This window comes from Varanus komodoensis, unplaced genomic scaffold (assembly GCF_004798865.1).
Source record: "Varanus komodoensis strain SLA01 unplaced genomic scaffold, ASM479886v1 scaffold21, whole genome shotgun sequence".
Taxonomy (NCBI): Eukaryota; Metazoa; Chordata; class Lepidosauria; order Squamata; family Varanidae; genus Varanus; species Varanus komodoensis.
In genome coordinates, this window is record NW_025335589.1 from 12,410,811 (window position 1) to 12,429,196 (window position 18,386).

General features: G+C 37.3%; 1 protein-coding gene across 3 annotated transcripts in view; it reads right to left on the minus strand.

Moving 5' to 3' along the window:
* Window positions 1-207: 207 nt before the first annotated feature.
* The window catches only part of FSTL5 (follistatin like 5), a 356,934-nt gene continuing 338,755 nt past the window's right edge, over window positions 208-18,386 (minus strand). For all 3 annotated transcript variants that reach the window (XM_044430808.1, XM_044430807.1, XM_044430806.1), the window contains one exon: window positions 208-910. In XM_044430808.1, the coding sequence (XP_044286743.1) occupies window positions 208-910 (703 nt within the window). The remainder of the gene's footprint in view (window positions 911-18,386) is intronic.

Below are 18,386 nucleotides of genomic sequence, written 5' to 3' on the forward strand. Positions count from 1 at the left end.
AATATGCTCTAAGGCTGTCATCAATAGTATTCACAATTTCAGCATCTTTTATGTAAGCAAAATTGCATCTTAGTCAACCATGAAACATATACAGAAGGGTCTAGCATTTTCTTTCTTTTTTTTTAGAAAACAGTGACAATTTAGAGGATGGAGTTAAGTGCAACGTACTGTAAAACTATTCACTCAGCTGTTATCTAATATGGTTCTTTATGCTTCTCCAACCCAAATTACTGTGTTTCCTCTCTCAACTTCAGTGATTTCGCAATTCAGCTTGTTCAGTCGTCCATCTAAAATAAACAAGGATTCCTTGGAGGGTGTCATCAAGTACTGACCAAAGAGCCCACTGCCCTCAATTAACCGGTTCTTACTGTTCCAAGGCCACTCATCTGGCTTAAGAGGTTCCTTAAGACTCTTCACCATTTTCACTTTGCCAGAGGACAATTCTACAAAGAGCACATCTGTTTGTGTGCTAGAGCTACCGAAGGCATTATATTGATGGGCCTCAGTAAATGATGCTTGAAAAGCCACATCAGATATGTGCAAGTTGGTGTGAATATCAAAGGCATCCTGTATTTCTCCTCTAACTGTAATTGTCTGTACCCTCATGAGACCTTTCACATCATCAATGCTGACTAGATAGTGACCATCAGGAGAGACATATGGAGTTCCTGTTACATCACCATTATATCCAATCACAGAGTCGGTAACACTGTCCACTATTAGCTGTGGGGGAACAGCTCCAGTACTGTCAGGCTTACAGCTGATAAAGTAATATCCTCCAAGGTGTGTGTATGCCAGAGTCTTTGGAACACAATTGTAATCCTTTAAACTAATTGTCTTGATGTATGACATAGTTTCAAGATCAATTTTCTGAAGCACAGGCTCATCCTTGTGAAGAACAAATCCAAACCTAGAGAAAAAAAAGACAAAATCAAAGCAAAATATCCAAGGTATATCACAGATAGGATAATGTGCAGCAATTACTTAGAAGTCTGCAGAGTGACATGGATATATGTGCTCCGGCAGATGGGAAGCCTACTTCTGAAATGCATGTGATCACCAGATTATACCATGTTACTGTAGATTTGATGACAGGAAGTCGAATGTGTAAACTACCTATATTGGAAAGCAGTGTGTTTAAGAAAAATGTTATGTCAGTGGTGTTTATCTTTGATAACCTATTGTATATACATGGAAGCTACAATTGAGTACTGCAATCATAAAGTGATTAGCACGATATAAGCAGATATAAGTCACAACTTATCATGCTGATGATAAAATGCCTCCAATTACAATTCACCTTAAGCAGAACAAATATTTAAGTGGCACATACCAAGTTTAATTGGTACATCTTTTATCATGCAAATAGGGGAAAACTGTATACTATTCTGGATGTATATAACTCTAGTGAATTTGGGTTTATGTGAATTTAAATAACTGTTGCTTAAACTAGAAGGAATAAACAACTTTAGTGTGATTATGCAGTACGTCTTGTATATTTTAGTTCATTTTGTTCTCTTTTTTTCCAGGAACATCAAATATGTGTTGCTATTTAGATATTTATGCCCATATTTATCTTGATTCTGATGAAATTAATATCAGAAGGGGACTATTTCTTCCAATTATTAAGGCCTAATTTGTTACATTCACAAATCTTCTTTATGCTTAGCAGTGAATCAGTTGCTTTAGAAAGTCAACAATATGAAGTTTATGCAACATGGGATTCCCTTCAACTGTGTGTGAACAAAGCAATGTCACTGGATGTCACTATGGGAGGTTCACACTGGCCTCCCATTGCTGTTAATGGTTTAAAGTCACTAAGGAGAGCCAGTGTGGAGTGAAAAGTAGAGTGCTGGACTGGGGACTATTGTTAACTACCCAGAAATCCATGGCTATTGTGTGGCATTAAAATGAGATAAACAAACAAATAGATAAATCTGGATTCAGCCATGAAGCTCACTGAGTGACTTTGGACCAGTCACTCAGTCTTAGCCCAACTCAACCCAACTCACAGGGTTATTGCTGGGGGATAGAATGGGGTAGAGGAGGACCATGTAACCTAGCATGGGTTCCTTGCAAGAGGAAAAAAGCTGAGAAAAGTCATCCTCATCATCAGTTGGTTGAATACACTGCAAGGTATTTGACACCATACATGTCCAGAATCTGAATTCCCGATGAAGCTAGAAAATGACAGCTATTGAAAAGGTCCACTGAAACCTGTCAGTGTCCAGTCCATTGGTGGTTGAATGGACTTTGCCACAAGCTTTTAAATAAGGAAGACTAGAACTGTTTATTCACTTGTATTCATATTGTTTCACAAAGCAACAGAGTTGGGCTGTTGAAAAAATACCTTACTATACATATCCCTTCAATATTGCTCACAGCTACATAAGAACATTGTTACATTTGACTGCAGGACAAGTGAAATGCTCAGCCTTTTTCTTAGCTGCACATATATAAGATTTTGCCCCTGACCCTTTTGATCCTCAGTGTCAAGTTTTCTTGCTGTTTGTTGATAATATATCTGGAAAGTCTGACAAATAGTGCCAGTGGGTTAAAGAGGATTAGCGTCAAGTAAGGATGACAGCGAAATAAAAATACAAAGTTGGAATACATTTCCTGAGTAAGGTTAAGGTACATTCTGACGTAGATTTTAAGTATCGTTATTTCTGTTTATGACCATGACTGCTGGAACTTGTTTTGCTCCATCTCAAAAATGCTGGAATAAATTAAAATGAAGTAAACTGGAAATGTGTGGAAATAATTAGCAAACCAAATATAAAGATAGCCATTGAAAATGATGGTTACATGCAGTACGTCCTAATGCAGTGGACCACAATAATGTCTTAATTTTAAGTTTTAACTCAACAATTAAACAAAAGAAAACAGAAGAAAATGCACACCTGGGCTGCGTAGTTAGACTTGTAACTAACAACAAGTGGTATAGCTTTCTCTAGAAAGAGATCTTTAGCATTTGAGCTCCATCAATAGTGAACAAACTTTCTTGCCACTGGCTGCCATTCCAGTACCTTGTAAGATACATATTGATTCTTACTCCTTCAGAGTAAGGTCTTCAGAGGCATTCTTACTGCTTCAGAATAAGTGATCCACCACACAAAGGTGAATCTAAATTGTACCCTTCATGGACAAACTTAAACAGTGCAGGCAGTGATTGAACTGGCAGAAGATATTACTAGCAGTGTCCTCTTATGGCCAAAGTAAGTTATACTTGCTTGGTTCTTTCAGAATCTCTGTCTGACACTGTCCATGCTCAAGGCTGTCATTGGAATAGAAGACTAATTTTTCAGAGCTATTAATTTGGCACCTTTTCATAAGCATTTAATTTTGAAAGATTGGGGAAAATTTCTTGCAGTCACTCATAATGGTGCCATAAAATTATGCCCTTGGTTTATGTAGTATAAGCCTGTTTTACGAATGTGCCTCTAGTAGAACAACAAGTGATATATCAGAGGGCCTTTAGTTTTCCCCAGTGATTTATATGTAAGAACTACCATGTTTAATGCAAACTTCCTTTTCATACAGATTGATATGCAGAGGCCTCCCACTGTTCATTAATCCCTGATTAATATTTATGAGACTTCTAACCCTCATGCTTTCTCTGCACAATAATTTCCTGCACAGAAGCAGGCTTGGAATCACCAATATGAGTTTTGTCGGTGTGTATATGGGTCCTTGTTTCACTATTTGAAAAAGCAAAATGAGGGTGTTCATACTGTCTGCGTTTTATGCTGAAGCAGTGGGAAGGATGGCAGGCTGTGGAAACAGAACTACATGGAATTTAACTACATGGCAAAGTTGGGAAAGTGGAAGTTAATTGGTTGAGTAATGCAAGTACATGATGGGTTGCCTAGAGGGCAAATAACATTGCATGGAGTGTGCAATAGTCAACTGCTGATAGGTCATTCTTGGACAAAGTTCTGGTCAAAGCTTGGGCCTAGCCTTACTTTCAGCTTGGAATTGACAATTCACTGCCAGTAGATGAAAGGCAAATCTAGACATGATTTGCAAGTATAGATGAGTTTAGTTAACTAAATGATCGACTAAACAAAACATGAATAGCCTCTTAAAGGTAAGCCAGGATGTGGGAGGTTCAATTGGAGCACTGGTGAGGAAGAGAACAAAGGACTTAACCTGCAGGCTACAGCAGAATGGGAGCTGGAAAGAAGGGCCAGTCTATTAACCTTACTCCATCCGTTTCCTTTTTTCATCTATTTTCACCTGAGAGCAGCCACCTCATCACACTGCAGCAGAGGGAGAGACAGGAAATCAAGTGGTCCACCCTATCTGTTTTACTGAAAACCACTTTCATCAAGTTCCTCTCTCTCAACTCTGAGATGGAAACAGCTCTTCTATCAGTCTGAAGCAAGGAAGACAAAGGGACTGGAGACACTCTCTCATTTCAGCTGAGATACCAGAATTTTTGGAACCTCTTCTCCTTGAATTGCTTCCATTGCAGCTGGTTGTTGTGAGAAATTTGCAGCTAAGGACCAATATCAGAATACGCTTCTGCCTCCTTCCTCCTAATCTTTTCTCCTTTTGCATTGCATATTTGGACTGTAAGCCTGAAGGAATGGAACTTTCCTATTACTAATCTTTGTGAGCTGCTCTGGTACCCTTTTCTAAGACAGAGATAAACATGTTTTAAATACATAAGTCTTTCCATCTCATCCATTTTTTCCTAGTTGACATTTTCTGTTATAGCACTTTTCAGAACTAGTGAGTGGGAAAGCTGCTGGGGGAGATAATGGATCTGGGTCAAACTTCCCTGCCAGGTGAAATGGGCTAAGCCACACCTACCAACAATCAGATTTGCATCTCTTCCCCCTTGCACTGAAACTAGAACTCTCCCTAGAAACCAGAACTCTCCCTAAAATGACAATACACAGGCTGTCATGCTTTGGATACACCCTGGGCAGGCAAAACCTTGGAAAAGACAATCCTGCTAGGAAACAGCAGACGATCAAATATAAGATGGATTGAATCCATAAAGGAAGCCACTATCTTGAATTCATAAGAGCAGAACAAGACTGTCATGGATAGCACATTTTGGAGAGCTTTCATACATGGGGTCAACATAAGTCAGAGATGACTTGACAGTACATAATAACAAACCCTTGTGCATGCATTTTGGCTTTTAGGAGACTGATAATTAATCTCTTTAGCAGCAACTTCCACTGCATGGGGACAGTTAATATACTACTAATGATTATCCAACAATGCCAATGGAAAGGTTCTTTTTTACTCATATGTATATATGCCTGGGAAATGGTAGCGAGGGGTTTGGTAGAGGGGAAGCTGTATTCATCAAACCTTCCTGTTCCAAATTGGGATCACACATGTTTATTCTAGAATAAATGAAAGGTTAAAGCTTGGCTACATGATTATAATATTTTGGCTCTCAGACTGCTAGTCTAGAATTTAAATGGGTAGCAATAAGGCAATTATAACTTTCATTTTACAAAAGCTTTAATTTGAAAATCTGTGCATTAAAATGCATCAATGTTTTAGTTTGGATATGAACCAAGTGACTAAACATGTGTTCATTATTACACGAGCTGCTTATATTATTAACATTGTATTTTGGTAAATTATGCATCCAGCTTGAGATTCCCTGGCCAGGTTTCAGGTGTTCAGAAAATTCTAATGGATAATGCTTTAGAATATCATTGTCAAGTGATTTTACCATTATTTTTTATTGATACAACACCATCAGATGACGGGTGGAATAAATATATATTTAATGAAGAAATATAAATTATGTAGACAGTGGGCACTTTTTTTCCCATAATGTTTTCTTTCTGGTGGTTAGCTTCCATCTCATTGGCGAAATGTAATGAGTTTCTGCACTTGCATCAGCAGGTGGTGTCTGCTCAGGAAACTCAAAACATGATGAAGTTTTGTCATTTAGTTAGTTTGGAAGCATTAGTGGGTAGGATTACAGAAAAGTTAATGTATGTTCCAGCTCTTTGTCCACAGAATTCTAATAAACCTGGATATTTATTTGTATTAGAACCCTCTGAAACATCACACACAATCCCTATTTTAGGTGTACAATTTAAGCAAGTGAAACCTGTGATCCTATGAAGCGAATGTGAGTTACAACTGAAGTACTTATATGTGTGTTATAGATCATTCATTTCCCATGGCAGTAAAGAGTCCACATGCTCCATCTGTAAAGTACAATTTTATATTATTACATTGCTGCTGGTACCAATATGCCAAAGGATTTGACCATGAACACACAGAACGGATGCGATGATGTGCAGCCATTGCATTTAATATGATGTATAAAATGCACTGCTTATGGCTGATGCAAATGTACCTTCTATTCTAGTCAATATAAAATAGAATATCTGCTTCATTTGTGAGATAATGCCTTGCAAGAAACCAAACCTGGAATATTTGTATCCTGTACACCCAACTCTACTTAAAGCTAGTTTCTTTCTACCTGGCTTATGTGCTTAATACTTAGTTGTGTTTCTATTATTGTTCGTTGAATCTTATAAAGGAAAGGTTGATTGATGTGTCCACATAAAATGCTAAAGGAAAAGGTTTTGAACTGAATGCTATGTGAAAGCAGAAGTGAAATACATCAGTATTGAAACAAGAAGCATGTTCAAGGTAAGTAGGGAGAAAATGTACAGCAAAGCTCAGGAGGGCACATTGATTAGACCACTATGGATTGAACTAGACTAACTTCAGAGAAGATTAAATGATTGGGTGTTCCTTGAAAAATTGATGTGGTCTTTTGGCCACCAGAGCTACAGTGGTCAAGATGCATAGCATTACAAAGCAAAATAAAACATCAAACACTAGTGGAATATACTATGTTTGAGGTCAGAAAGACAGTTAAATGTTAAGATAATTGGTAGAGGGCAGATGAAATCAGGAACATTGATCAAGTCTGATGTAAAACAGAGCTTGGAAATGCTCTTAGTCAATAAATGAATGAATTAATTAATCAAAAGCAAAAGAAGGATTTGCTCTTTGGCACTGTGAATGCTCAAGAAGTTAGCCCTTATCTGGAGAAAAAATATCTCTAGGAAAAGGACTAACCACAACACTTCCTAAGACTGCCATTATAAAATCCAGAAGCCCCTGTGCTGCTGAGGCCAACGTGGCATCCACTCCAAAGCAAAACGAACAGAAATATGAAAAAATTGTTAGATTATCTTTCAGTTTCCTCCATGTGTCCAGTAGAATTCTGAACTTGCAAATTGATTGCAAGTGGAACATATGGGTGACTTCAAATATATTCCTAAAGCTTTTCCAAAGCAGTACTTATTGCTCATCAGAACAGGAATCAGCAGTGCTCTGGGCTTTAACTATCTTTGCTTGCATTTATCCTGCCACAAGCAAACTGTCTTCAAGCTTGCCTTGGCATAGCTGAACTAACATAACTCTGCAGTGGCTCGTGCTTTGATTTACTTTCTTTTTAAGTCCCAGGAAGACTAATTTTAGCCACGTCCTGTTCCTGTTGAATTTATTCATCAACATTACTTCAGACTCTCTACTTAACTCATAACATTCTCTCAAGAATGTTTCAAGGTGATTAAGGACCACATTAAGGGCATTTGCCTACCATATATACCCTACACAATCCTTACATGACTGAACACCATGTATTTGGCTGCCCCTAAACCAACAAACTTTTCAGGGTAGTTCTTACAATAGAGTAACTGCTACAATGAAGTCTATATAGGTATTCATACTGGGACATTGACTAGGAGAGTATACCCAGGGCTTTTTTTTGTCATAGAACGCACCAGAATGGCATTCTGGCACCTTTTTTTGATGGATTTTTCTAAGGGATTTTTCCAAAGGATTTTTCCAAGTGATTTTGAATCGCCCTGTCAGGCATAGCAGGTCAGCAGCAAAAATCATTAAAATAGTGCATGAGGGCTGCTTGTGTGTCCACGCTGATTGTGAGGGCGCTGCTTGGCTTGGGACGCTGCTCGGCTTGGAATTGGACGTGTGGACACGCGCTGAGTGCTTACTGTCGGTGGCAACCATTATGTTTATGTGTGTGCAGAGTGACTGGCTACATGCAAAAGGTAAATAATTTCTTTATTTTAAAAAAAGTTGGTGAATTGAAAATCTTTTTTTAATTTTTAGTGTAAAAGTGTGACCCCAAATTTAAAAATGAAAAAAAATACTAATTACTTCTCTACCACTGGTCTTGCTAATAAAAGATTACCCTAAAAAACCCTAAATAAAAGTTTAACAAGATGCGAGTTCTGGCACCTTTTTTCTTTTTTGACAATAAAAGCACTGAGTATACCCAATTCATTTCTGGGCTCAGACACGGAGGCAACTTCAGGAACATAAGGTTGAAAAGAGCTCCATAGTAAACCACGTTTTTCTGACTATACAATCTGGTGACCAAGACTTTTCCAGACTACAGAGTTCCATCTTGAGCAGAATTGATAAGAAACCATCAGTAACTGCAGTTTTAGGAAAAATCAATTTTCAAGGCCTGGTACAGGGATTATACTGACATTTTAAAGACATGCTTAAGACTGTGTGCTCTGGGCTAGTCATTCACTTTAAAAATAAATGAAACGGCTGATATCTTGTTCCTCTTTCTAGTGCTCTGTAAGAAAGGAAACTCGTGGTCATAGTGCCAAAGACCAGTTTTTCCAGCATCAGCCTCTTCTCTAGAGAGCCAGTGACTCTTGCATGATTAAAAAGAATTGCAGACAAAACTATTCATAGGATTAATTATTATTGTTAGGATGTGTTTTAATTAATTGTAATCCACTTGGAGGGCCCTCAGGCCAATTTAGAAGAAAATAAATTAAACAAATAAGTAAATAATTTTTTCATTCAGCTGGTGTGTTAGATTTGTATGTCACTTTTTAAACTACAGGATTCACTGTGGGTTTATCACAAAAGTTCAAGAAAGCAGCTAATTATAGTTGTCCTCTATGTTCTTAGATTTAAATGCTCAACAACAAAGATTGGCTTCCAGTTTCTTGGTGAACTCCAGTAAACATTTGTACATTTTCAGAGGAATACTAGGATATTCTATTTCCATTTTCTTGGGGTTAAGTATAAAGGGACTTTGAATTAAAAGTCCATTGGCTCATTTAAAATGATTGTTTGAACTATAGAGCAGAAGAGAATAAAAGAATAATTAAATGCCTGCTTTTCACATCAGTAATTTAGAACACATTCCTATAGATATTTATCCAGTTAAAAGTCTGATTGAGCTCACTGGAAATTACTTCAGGGATATCATATAATTTCAAGTACATGACTTCAGGATAAAGTTATAAAACTAAGCACACTTAACTAAAGCTAGAAAGTAAGTTCTATTGTGTTCAATCAGACTTATTTCTGAGTAGACTTGCAAATGGTTTGCTAAGTCTTCAATCCAAACAAAAAACAAAACAAAAATTACATTTTACTCCAAATGCTTAGACATGGTTGTCACATTCTCAGGTCTGCTTCTAACCAGGGTCTTCTTAATTTACCTGGCAGACAATAACTGAAACAAAATGGGGTCACATTCCTGCATGGTATAAAGACCTATGATGGTTTAGAAAATACCTGCCCACAATTAATATCTGCTCACACTGAAGATTAGAAGGTTTTCATGAAATAGAGAGATGCCTAAAATAGGAAGGAACAGAACTACATTGTGGTGCTTACCCAGAAACAGAATCAACTTCAAGTAAACAACTACACTATGACAGAGGTCAAGCTGATTCTCAGCTTTTTCCAAATCCTCCTATTTTACAAATTGTTGAGATGAAAGGTTGAATGATATCTTAATATATGGAACTAGAGTGTTTTGTAATATTGTTGCCTCAGTACATAGTTATATGAAATGTATACCATTCATTTATATATACTGTGTACAGTTGCGTGAAATAGGCAAGAAAGCCATCCAGCAGAAGAAGCAGAACTAATAAAGTCTGACCCATTAAGTCTGATCATGATGGCCTGCATTTTCCTGCAAATTCTCCTTCTCCTCCCCTTTCTGTTCCCACACTCCTCTTCGAATCCAAATCATATTTCATAAAATATGAAAGTACAGAGTGGTGACAATATACTTTGTGCATTTACAAATTGTATATCCAACACAATTATCTTATTTCAGTGCAAACATTTATCTGAGATCTGTAAAAATAACAAAATACATTTTTATGTGCACAAGGACAGAGAACAGCACTTCTAAGATGAAGTTTTCAATATTAAATTTCTTTATTTCTTTAATGTGATTAGAAGATAGACACATGTCCTTTACATAGGTAACTAGTGCTTTCACTCAACCCTGTTTTACCTATGCATAAGATATCTCAACTCACACTTATCCCCTCATGTGATTAGACCTCCTATCAACAGAGCAGTAATTGATTCTCTACCCTGATTCTACCTGGGGCCACAGGTGGGCTCCTAAAGCATGCCCAGTGGTTCTGGGCTTGTTTACTCTCCATAGCTCCTTTTCTGTTTTCAGTCCTGCCTCCTTCCATTTATGGGGGGAAAAACCTGAAAGGCACAACCGTTGCCAAGATACCATTGTCTTCCAGGTCAACAGTGCCCTCCATCTCCTTTTCTCTTGTACCTGTTCCTTCTTGTTTCTGCTGAAGTACGTGACTCAGTGGCAGGGCATGGTTTTGCATGCAGAAGATCCGATCACTACGCTTTATTCAAGGGTGGAAATAGTGGAAAGCCACTGCCAGTAAGTGCTAAATATACAAGGTAAGATGGAAGCAACTTCCTAAGCTTCACCACTTAATGTCTATTGGTTCCACCGTATTTTTGTTCTTGGTGGTAGTTTGTGTGTCTGTTTCCTGGCTACTTTTACTACCACCTTCATATTTCACCAGCATAGTAAAATATTGTAGCTACTTGGAGCTGTTGTACTTGCAGTTGAGAAACCACTGTACATCAACCAAAGAGGACTGATTTTTTCCACTAAATACGATCATGGTTAGTAACCAAGATCATTCTATACTACCACTAGGATCAGAGGCACTTGGAGAGATCTATTGCCTTCATGTTCTGCTTCACCTAGAGGCTTCCCATTGGCAGCTGGTTGGTCATTGTGAACTTCAGCATGCTGGAACAGATAGTTTTGGTTTAATGAAGCAGGGCTCTTATGTTCACCAACTGTGTCAATCAGAGCCCTCTCTTCAGCATGCACTTCCTTATCTCCTTAGCACTGCAGTTTTGAGATGGCACTCACAGACTTTAACAGTCAGATTCCCAAATGATATGACTAGATCCCAACCTGTGCTTCTCATGCTGCTTCAGGTAGAAATGAGCCAAACTAAGTCAAACATATATTTTGTAAAGCTGTCTGAACTTAAAAATGATTTTAAAATTACAAAGATTAAAATTCCCATTTCCTCACATGCAGTTTCCCTCCTCCCCATTGATAAAGATTAAGAAAAGCTTTGGGCCTTATTATTCTCTGAACTAATGTATATGCAAATGAAGGGTGATTATATCAATAAATGCAGCAAAACTGTGAAGAAAGTGAATCTTTTTATAGAAAGTGCAGGTTGACTTTCTTAGTTCAAAAAAGTAGAAATAATACTGAATCTCTTGGTTTTTGAGGGAAGAAATCATTACAGTATAGTTTTTAATGATTTCCTCTATGATTAAAATAAATTATTTTAAAATCCCATATTAAGCACAATTATTATTTTTTGGATTTCCACTAGCGTATACACTGACAACCTGATGTTGAACAGCATTAAATTTCAGAGTCGCATGCTAGAGTTTCATTTTGGGATGAAACTGACATGTCTCTGCTTAATTGGGAGTATTAAATGTAAGATACCTTCTGAACATGGGCAATGAACTGCCTTGTGAATGTTAATTTTTTGCCATAGCAGAATGGAATCTGAAACTTTTAATATGACATGTTATCTTGGCATATGGCTTCATGCTGCTTTCTTGGTAAAAGAGAATCAAGGCAGATGATGCATTGACTGATGTGGAATAATGAGATAGAAGTTCAGTGATGGAGCATACAAATTCCCATTTGCTTTGTCTTTCTCAAGGCTTCCACTATGATCTAATATATGATGTAGCATGTTTACCATATATATATGTTATTCCCATGAGTATGATATTCTTGATGAAAGCCACTGTGCATTTAGCCCTGCCTCAGTCTTTCTCTCCTGGCCATCATTGCCACCATGTTCTCCATAAGGTTTGAAGTGTGTGCTCTGTGGGAGCTCCGATATGGTTTGGAGCCCTGCATTATCAGGGTTCTAAACTGCATGAAGAGCTCCCAAGTATGCCAAAGATGCCACACTGTATACATTATACTGGACACAGGTGAGACAGGTGTGATGCGAGGGGCATAACTTCAGGGCTGGGATGAAAAGGGTGACCACACTCTGCTTTTCACTAGAGTTGTGCTACACATGGAAGAAACACATGAATCTGGCTACTGTGCTACACATTTAATCAGCCAGTAAGGGTGGGAGGCATGATAATCATACGTTCTGCTGCAGGGAATGTCATGAAGAAGAAAGTCCAAAAAATTCTTGCAGTGATGGTAGCTTTGTGTTTCTTATGATGGATAATTCCATTTTACCATACCCAGCCTTAGTTATCCTGTAGTCAGTCCCTCTGCTTTTATTTTTTGGAGTTCAAAATGGAGTACTATCTCCCTGCTTCAGCAAATATCCCATCAGGTTCCAGCTGGTGGGGAATGCAAATCATGGTTGATGTAAGTTTCAAAGTCTGAGTTCCGATTAGCCATTTTTGCATGACTAAAAAGGTAACTGTAAGTCTGAGGTAATTTCTTTCCCTTCATTTCTCAAAGGAATACTTCAAATGCCTTGGGGCTTCACTAGACTGTCGCATACTTGTGCAGGCAGTTATTGGGGACCAGTTTATGGGAAGTGATTGATAAGAACACAAAATTGGAAGAAGACTGAATGGCCCAGCCCCTCCCATGTCTTCTGTTCACAGCAACTGCAGTTGAAGAATATTTTAAGTTATACATTTTCTTTATGTTAGCAGTCCTTCGAAGCTATGCCAAACAAACTTCTAAAGTTTGAATTGATCATGCACAGTACACAAGGATTTGGAAGCTTTTTTGATATACAAACAATCCTTTTTTTTAACCTGGCAGTGAAAGGGTAGCAGCATGAATGCAGCTTATCCTAGGATACATGAACAAACGCCACAGGCAACAGCAGCTCCTAATGTCAAAAAAGACATTTTTGACAGAGCTGTCAGGATTGAGTACCCATGGTAACTTGAGTTTACACCAAATGGGTGGAGTTGTTAGTCACAGATCAGAGTCATTAAGAAAATTCACTTTTTCTAGTCCTTGTTTCCAGTGATGGGACTGGAGTGTTCTGGATACCTTTGCAATAAGGAACAGGGCAGATTAAATTAAGCCACATCTTTCTTCTTCTAGGGATATTCTTCATTTTTACTTTTTTAAGGGAATCCCCATGGTTTTCTCTTTCACACAGTTATATAATGCACACATACTTTTTTTAAACAACAAAAATGAGAACAAGACTATCTATTTATCAATTCCGAATCAACTATTACACATGCTTAAGTCCAGGAGAACTTTAAATGGGAAAGCCATGAGCAATACAGCCATTTTTGTTTTTCTTAAATAGACAAGTATAAAACAGGAATACTAGGAACTGAAATAGCATGAAAAATATTAGAAAGCTAGTCCTCTCAGATGCATGCTACGCAGGGACTTTGGGTTAAATTTGAGGATCCTGAAGACAAGTCCTGTCCTGAAAATACTGACAAATTAACTCAGCACTGGAAGAATTTTTCTAGAAGGTCCAGTCCCTCAAGCATCCAACTGTTAAATGGGCAACATGAAAGCCAGTGTGGTATAGTGGTTAAGAGCATGGGACTGGGACTCAGACAATCTGGGTTCCAGTTCCCGCTCAGCCATGGAGTCAACTGGGTGACTTTGGGCCTGTCACAGACTCTCAGCCCAACCTACCTCACAAGGTTGTTGTTGTGGGGATAAGATGGAGGAGGAGAATGATGTAAGCTGCCTTGAGCCCTTCGTAGGAAAAAGGCAGGATATAAATCGAAAAATAAATAAATAAAAACACTGTTCTCTACAGCTGATGACTTCAACTGGCTGTGGGTGAAGAGGATGAATGTTGGGTAATGCTCTTCAGGGTCTCCCTGCTCATTGGAAAACACTGAGATCCACTATGAGGAATCAAAGGGCAGTGGTACCTCCCAGGAGTCCTGTGATACAGAAAACAAGATTGGGAAGGGCAAGGGACTGGTAGTAGTGCTTTCCCAGGGTTGCTGCCAGTGGAAGCTTTAATCTGTGATGGCCCTCAGCCTGGGCCATGGCATACTGCTATTTTTGGCAGTTAAGTATCCGTGGAAACAATTGGGAAAGCATTTCCCATCCATATTCCAAAAATTTTTCTCCCCAGGTCATGACTTTATCATGACCATTATCATTTTCTGCCATTTTCCTGTGAACATGTTTTCATATTAATGCAGCTTCACATTCAAGTAAGAGTTGAAGGATAGCTTGATCATGAGGTTGTTTGTTGCTGTTGCTTTCAGTTGGACATTTTCAAATAAATCAATGCTGTAAAATTTATATTTTCAATTTCAATAATAAGTTAATGTATGAACTGTTATTATTAATGGCACAATGTAAATTAAAAGTGTCACTTCAAATGTATTAACTTTTTGAAGAATGCTAGTAAGGTTCCACAAAGCTGACACCTGGAATGAAGGTAGATAAATTGGGATCCTCATCTTGCTACAATCACTCCCCCACATTTATTATATACATTATAGTAGTCCAAAATTGAAGTAGAATTAAATATTCTGCCTTTGAAATATTCATTGTCTTTCTTTGAAGTTCTAATGAAAATAGTAGAACAAAGTTACTTGAACCTTATTTACCACATTTAAAGGAAGGCATAGCCTCAGGAATGCTTGAAGGGGTGAACATCAAAATAGTTTCTGATTGAAAATTTCTCCTATGACCATTAGCACTTCAGACAAAGAGAATGAGCTATTTCAAAGATAGAATAATTATTTCTATTTAAATTCTAGGCGATCTCACCAGTAGGTTGATTGTTCATTCTTGCATATGTGAAGGTAGATACTGTGTGATGTTCAGAGCACCTGCTAGAATGATTAAAGCAGCTAAAGATCAGGAATGAATATTTTACAATTATTTAATTTAACACTGCTTTGAAACATTGTATAATATTATAATTAGAGCCTTTAATTTATTCCAATTATCTTACTTTACTTAGATTTATGAACTGCGATGCTGACATAATCTGCTCTATAGACTTCTAAGATGTCTTTCTTCAGGCAATCTACTTCCTCTTACTGCTCACAGAAACTGAATGTATGGTTAGTATAAGGCATAGGAATCTGTGGGTACAACTGAGATCATACTGATGCTCTTTTGCTTACATGGGCATGCAACAGTCACAAGATTTGGTTTAGAACCCAAGTTGATGTTGCAGAAAACAACATGTTTCACTTCTGATTCAGTAGCTACTGAATTCAGCTCAAGAACCAAAGCTGAGCTTTCCATCCTAATATCATTGGAAACAATCAATAGCAATAATATTTCCTGTATTTGACAGAATAGGATAATGTGTGGAGTATGTTGTTGTTTGAGAATGCAGTCTGCCAAATTTCAGACAAACAGCTGCAGGGCTTGTTTGTTTTCTACCTTTAAATCATGTTTGGTTGTTTGTTGAATGGGAAACTCCAATACTGTATTTATTATTTATTTACACCCCACCTTTCTTCCATTGTGGAATGTAAAGAGGCTAAATGTGGTTGCTGGGTGGTCCTTTCTTCCAAGCACTGATCAGACCCAGACCTTCTTAGTTGCAGCATGGTGGCTTCCTTGGATACTTTCAGATCATACCCTGGAAGCATGGCAGTTTTTAATTTAACAGGCATAGTGACTCTTTCATGCACATTTAGTTTTAAAGACAAGTCCACACATTGATTGATGTCAGATGCAATAATACCTTCACACAATTTATTGTGCATGTGAAGCTGGCATAGATATATTTCTAGAAACATGGTTGTTCCTTCATATGAGATAAATAGACAACGGTTCTATTTAACCTTCCAGTTATATGTTTTGTTATTAATTCAGTTGTCTTATTTTTTAACTTTTGCATTGCATTTTCAATGCACACTGAATATAATGTGGCCATGTTCTTGACCTGTGAAATTGTTGTATTCTGGAAAAATTATTTCAAGCGAAGATTTAATTGAAGATCTTTTGTACTGCCACCAATTATACCAAAGCATGTTTATTTATTTCTTTGTAGTCACATACAACCCAGAGTTGTCCTTTATCATGCTGTGTTCCAATGCAGAGGATCCAAAGGGACTGTCTCTGTAGTTGCACAGTGTAGCCACTTGAGGGTGTCAAAATACTTTGGCCAAATATTGTGAAAAAATGCTTTCCACTGGTTATTAAAGACCTAAAAGAAATGGTTTGATGCTTGTTTCCTAAGGTCCTTTCGATACTGGCACTGCTGTTGAGCATTTTCACCAATGACTGATGACAGCTTCATTTTAATAGACAAGTTTTTTCATACTGCTCCTAATTTGATGGATTTCTCAGCTGCAGTTAATTTAAAGCCTTCCCTGACATGGTATGCAGACAATTCATTTTTATTTAAACCAGCTCTCATAGTTCTTAAAGCAAGGTGCAATCTATGAACATGGAATTCCTTAATTAGTGAACAAATTTGAATATATCATTCAGAAAACAACAGCCACACAGTCATAATTTAATTCCTGGTTTAATTCAATGTCAGAGGCTAGCCAAATGTTTGCTTTAAAAATTTTTTTGCAATGTTAAAGTCAGTGCCTTGGAAGCTGGGTTTTGCAAATGTATAAAGCTGAAGCCAAGGTCAGAACATACTTTACAGAAATGAGAAACAAGCTCTTGCATTTCAGGAGAAATTTTCAGAAGGAAGAGTGAAAAAAAAAGCCATGGTCTTCAGAATCACCATATACAAATAGAAAATATATAATAGGACTGGATCTCTATCAGGTAAAACCATCCAGTTTCTTTTCAGTTCTTTCTGTGATGTCTATCAGATAAGGATAGAAACACCTTTGCTGCTAGCTGTTTTTAGCATCAATAATATATCAGGTTGTATAAAAACATCTTCTGGACATTAAACAAGCCTGCAGATGGAAGTGATGGAAGTTAGGCACTGTGTTTGCTGGTTTCTCTGGCTCACTGGATTTCTGATCAGCTGCTACTTGGTGTTATTTGCAGAAGTGCCACCATTCTTGCAATGTGGTGTCAATTTTCAGAGGAAGCCATTCCCCTTGGAATAGCCATATGGATAATACCAGCCAATTAGGGATCCCCTAACAAAAATGTTGACATGATGCTATGCAAACATCTTTGAGTTTTGAATATCTTACAAATACAATAAAGACCAAAGATGAAATTGCATGGAGCAACATAACCATCACTTTGAATGGATGAAGGCTCTGCCTCATTTCATAGCAAGAACTGCTAAAAAGGGAAGGTGCATTACAAGTTCACTTTGAAGAAGCTTCATTCTAGAATTGCACATTAAGCAAAAGACGCTTCCTAGGTTTCTCAGACTGATGACTAGATGCAGGGTTCTTGTTGGTATCATGAAGCCTAGACACAGTGATAGGAAGGAACATTTGCTGAAAGGTACTAAGCCTTCAAAGTCATTCAACTGTATAAAAAAAAAAAAAGAAACCTTTATCTTGAAGGGCATGATCTGCAAATTGGATAGCACGCTTATACGTGGTATGAGAAGTGTAAGACACATGGTTGTTTCTTAAATCATTATATTAGAAAGTCATTAATGTTGTGTGAAAAAAATTAAAGATAACACTGTATACTAAGTTTCCCCTATGGAAGCTCTTGTATATCCAAATGCATTGGTTTTTGATATGATTGTGAGATATGATGATATTCTGGAGAATGATGGAAAATTGAAACTGAATCAAGAATTACTAGAGCAGGGTATTGATATTTCTTGGCGGCATAAGGTTCAAATGCATGTTATGTTAAAGATTATAAAATGTGTGGTTTTTATAAGGAATTAACAACATTTGATCAAATGATTTTAAAATCAGATGAAAAAATGATTAAAAGACTGTATAATTTTCTTTTGGATATGAGAATGAAAGACGAACAAATTAAGGAAACTATGATAACATGGGCACAAAATTTTGGATATAATATTGAGTTACAGAAATGGTAAAAGCTGTGGGAAAGAAATATTAACGTAACCTTTGCAACCTCGTATAAAGAAAACCTTTATAAAATGTTTTATGGATGGTATTTATCGCCAAATAGATTAGCAAAAATGTTTCCAAATATGTCAAATACATGT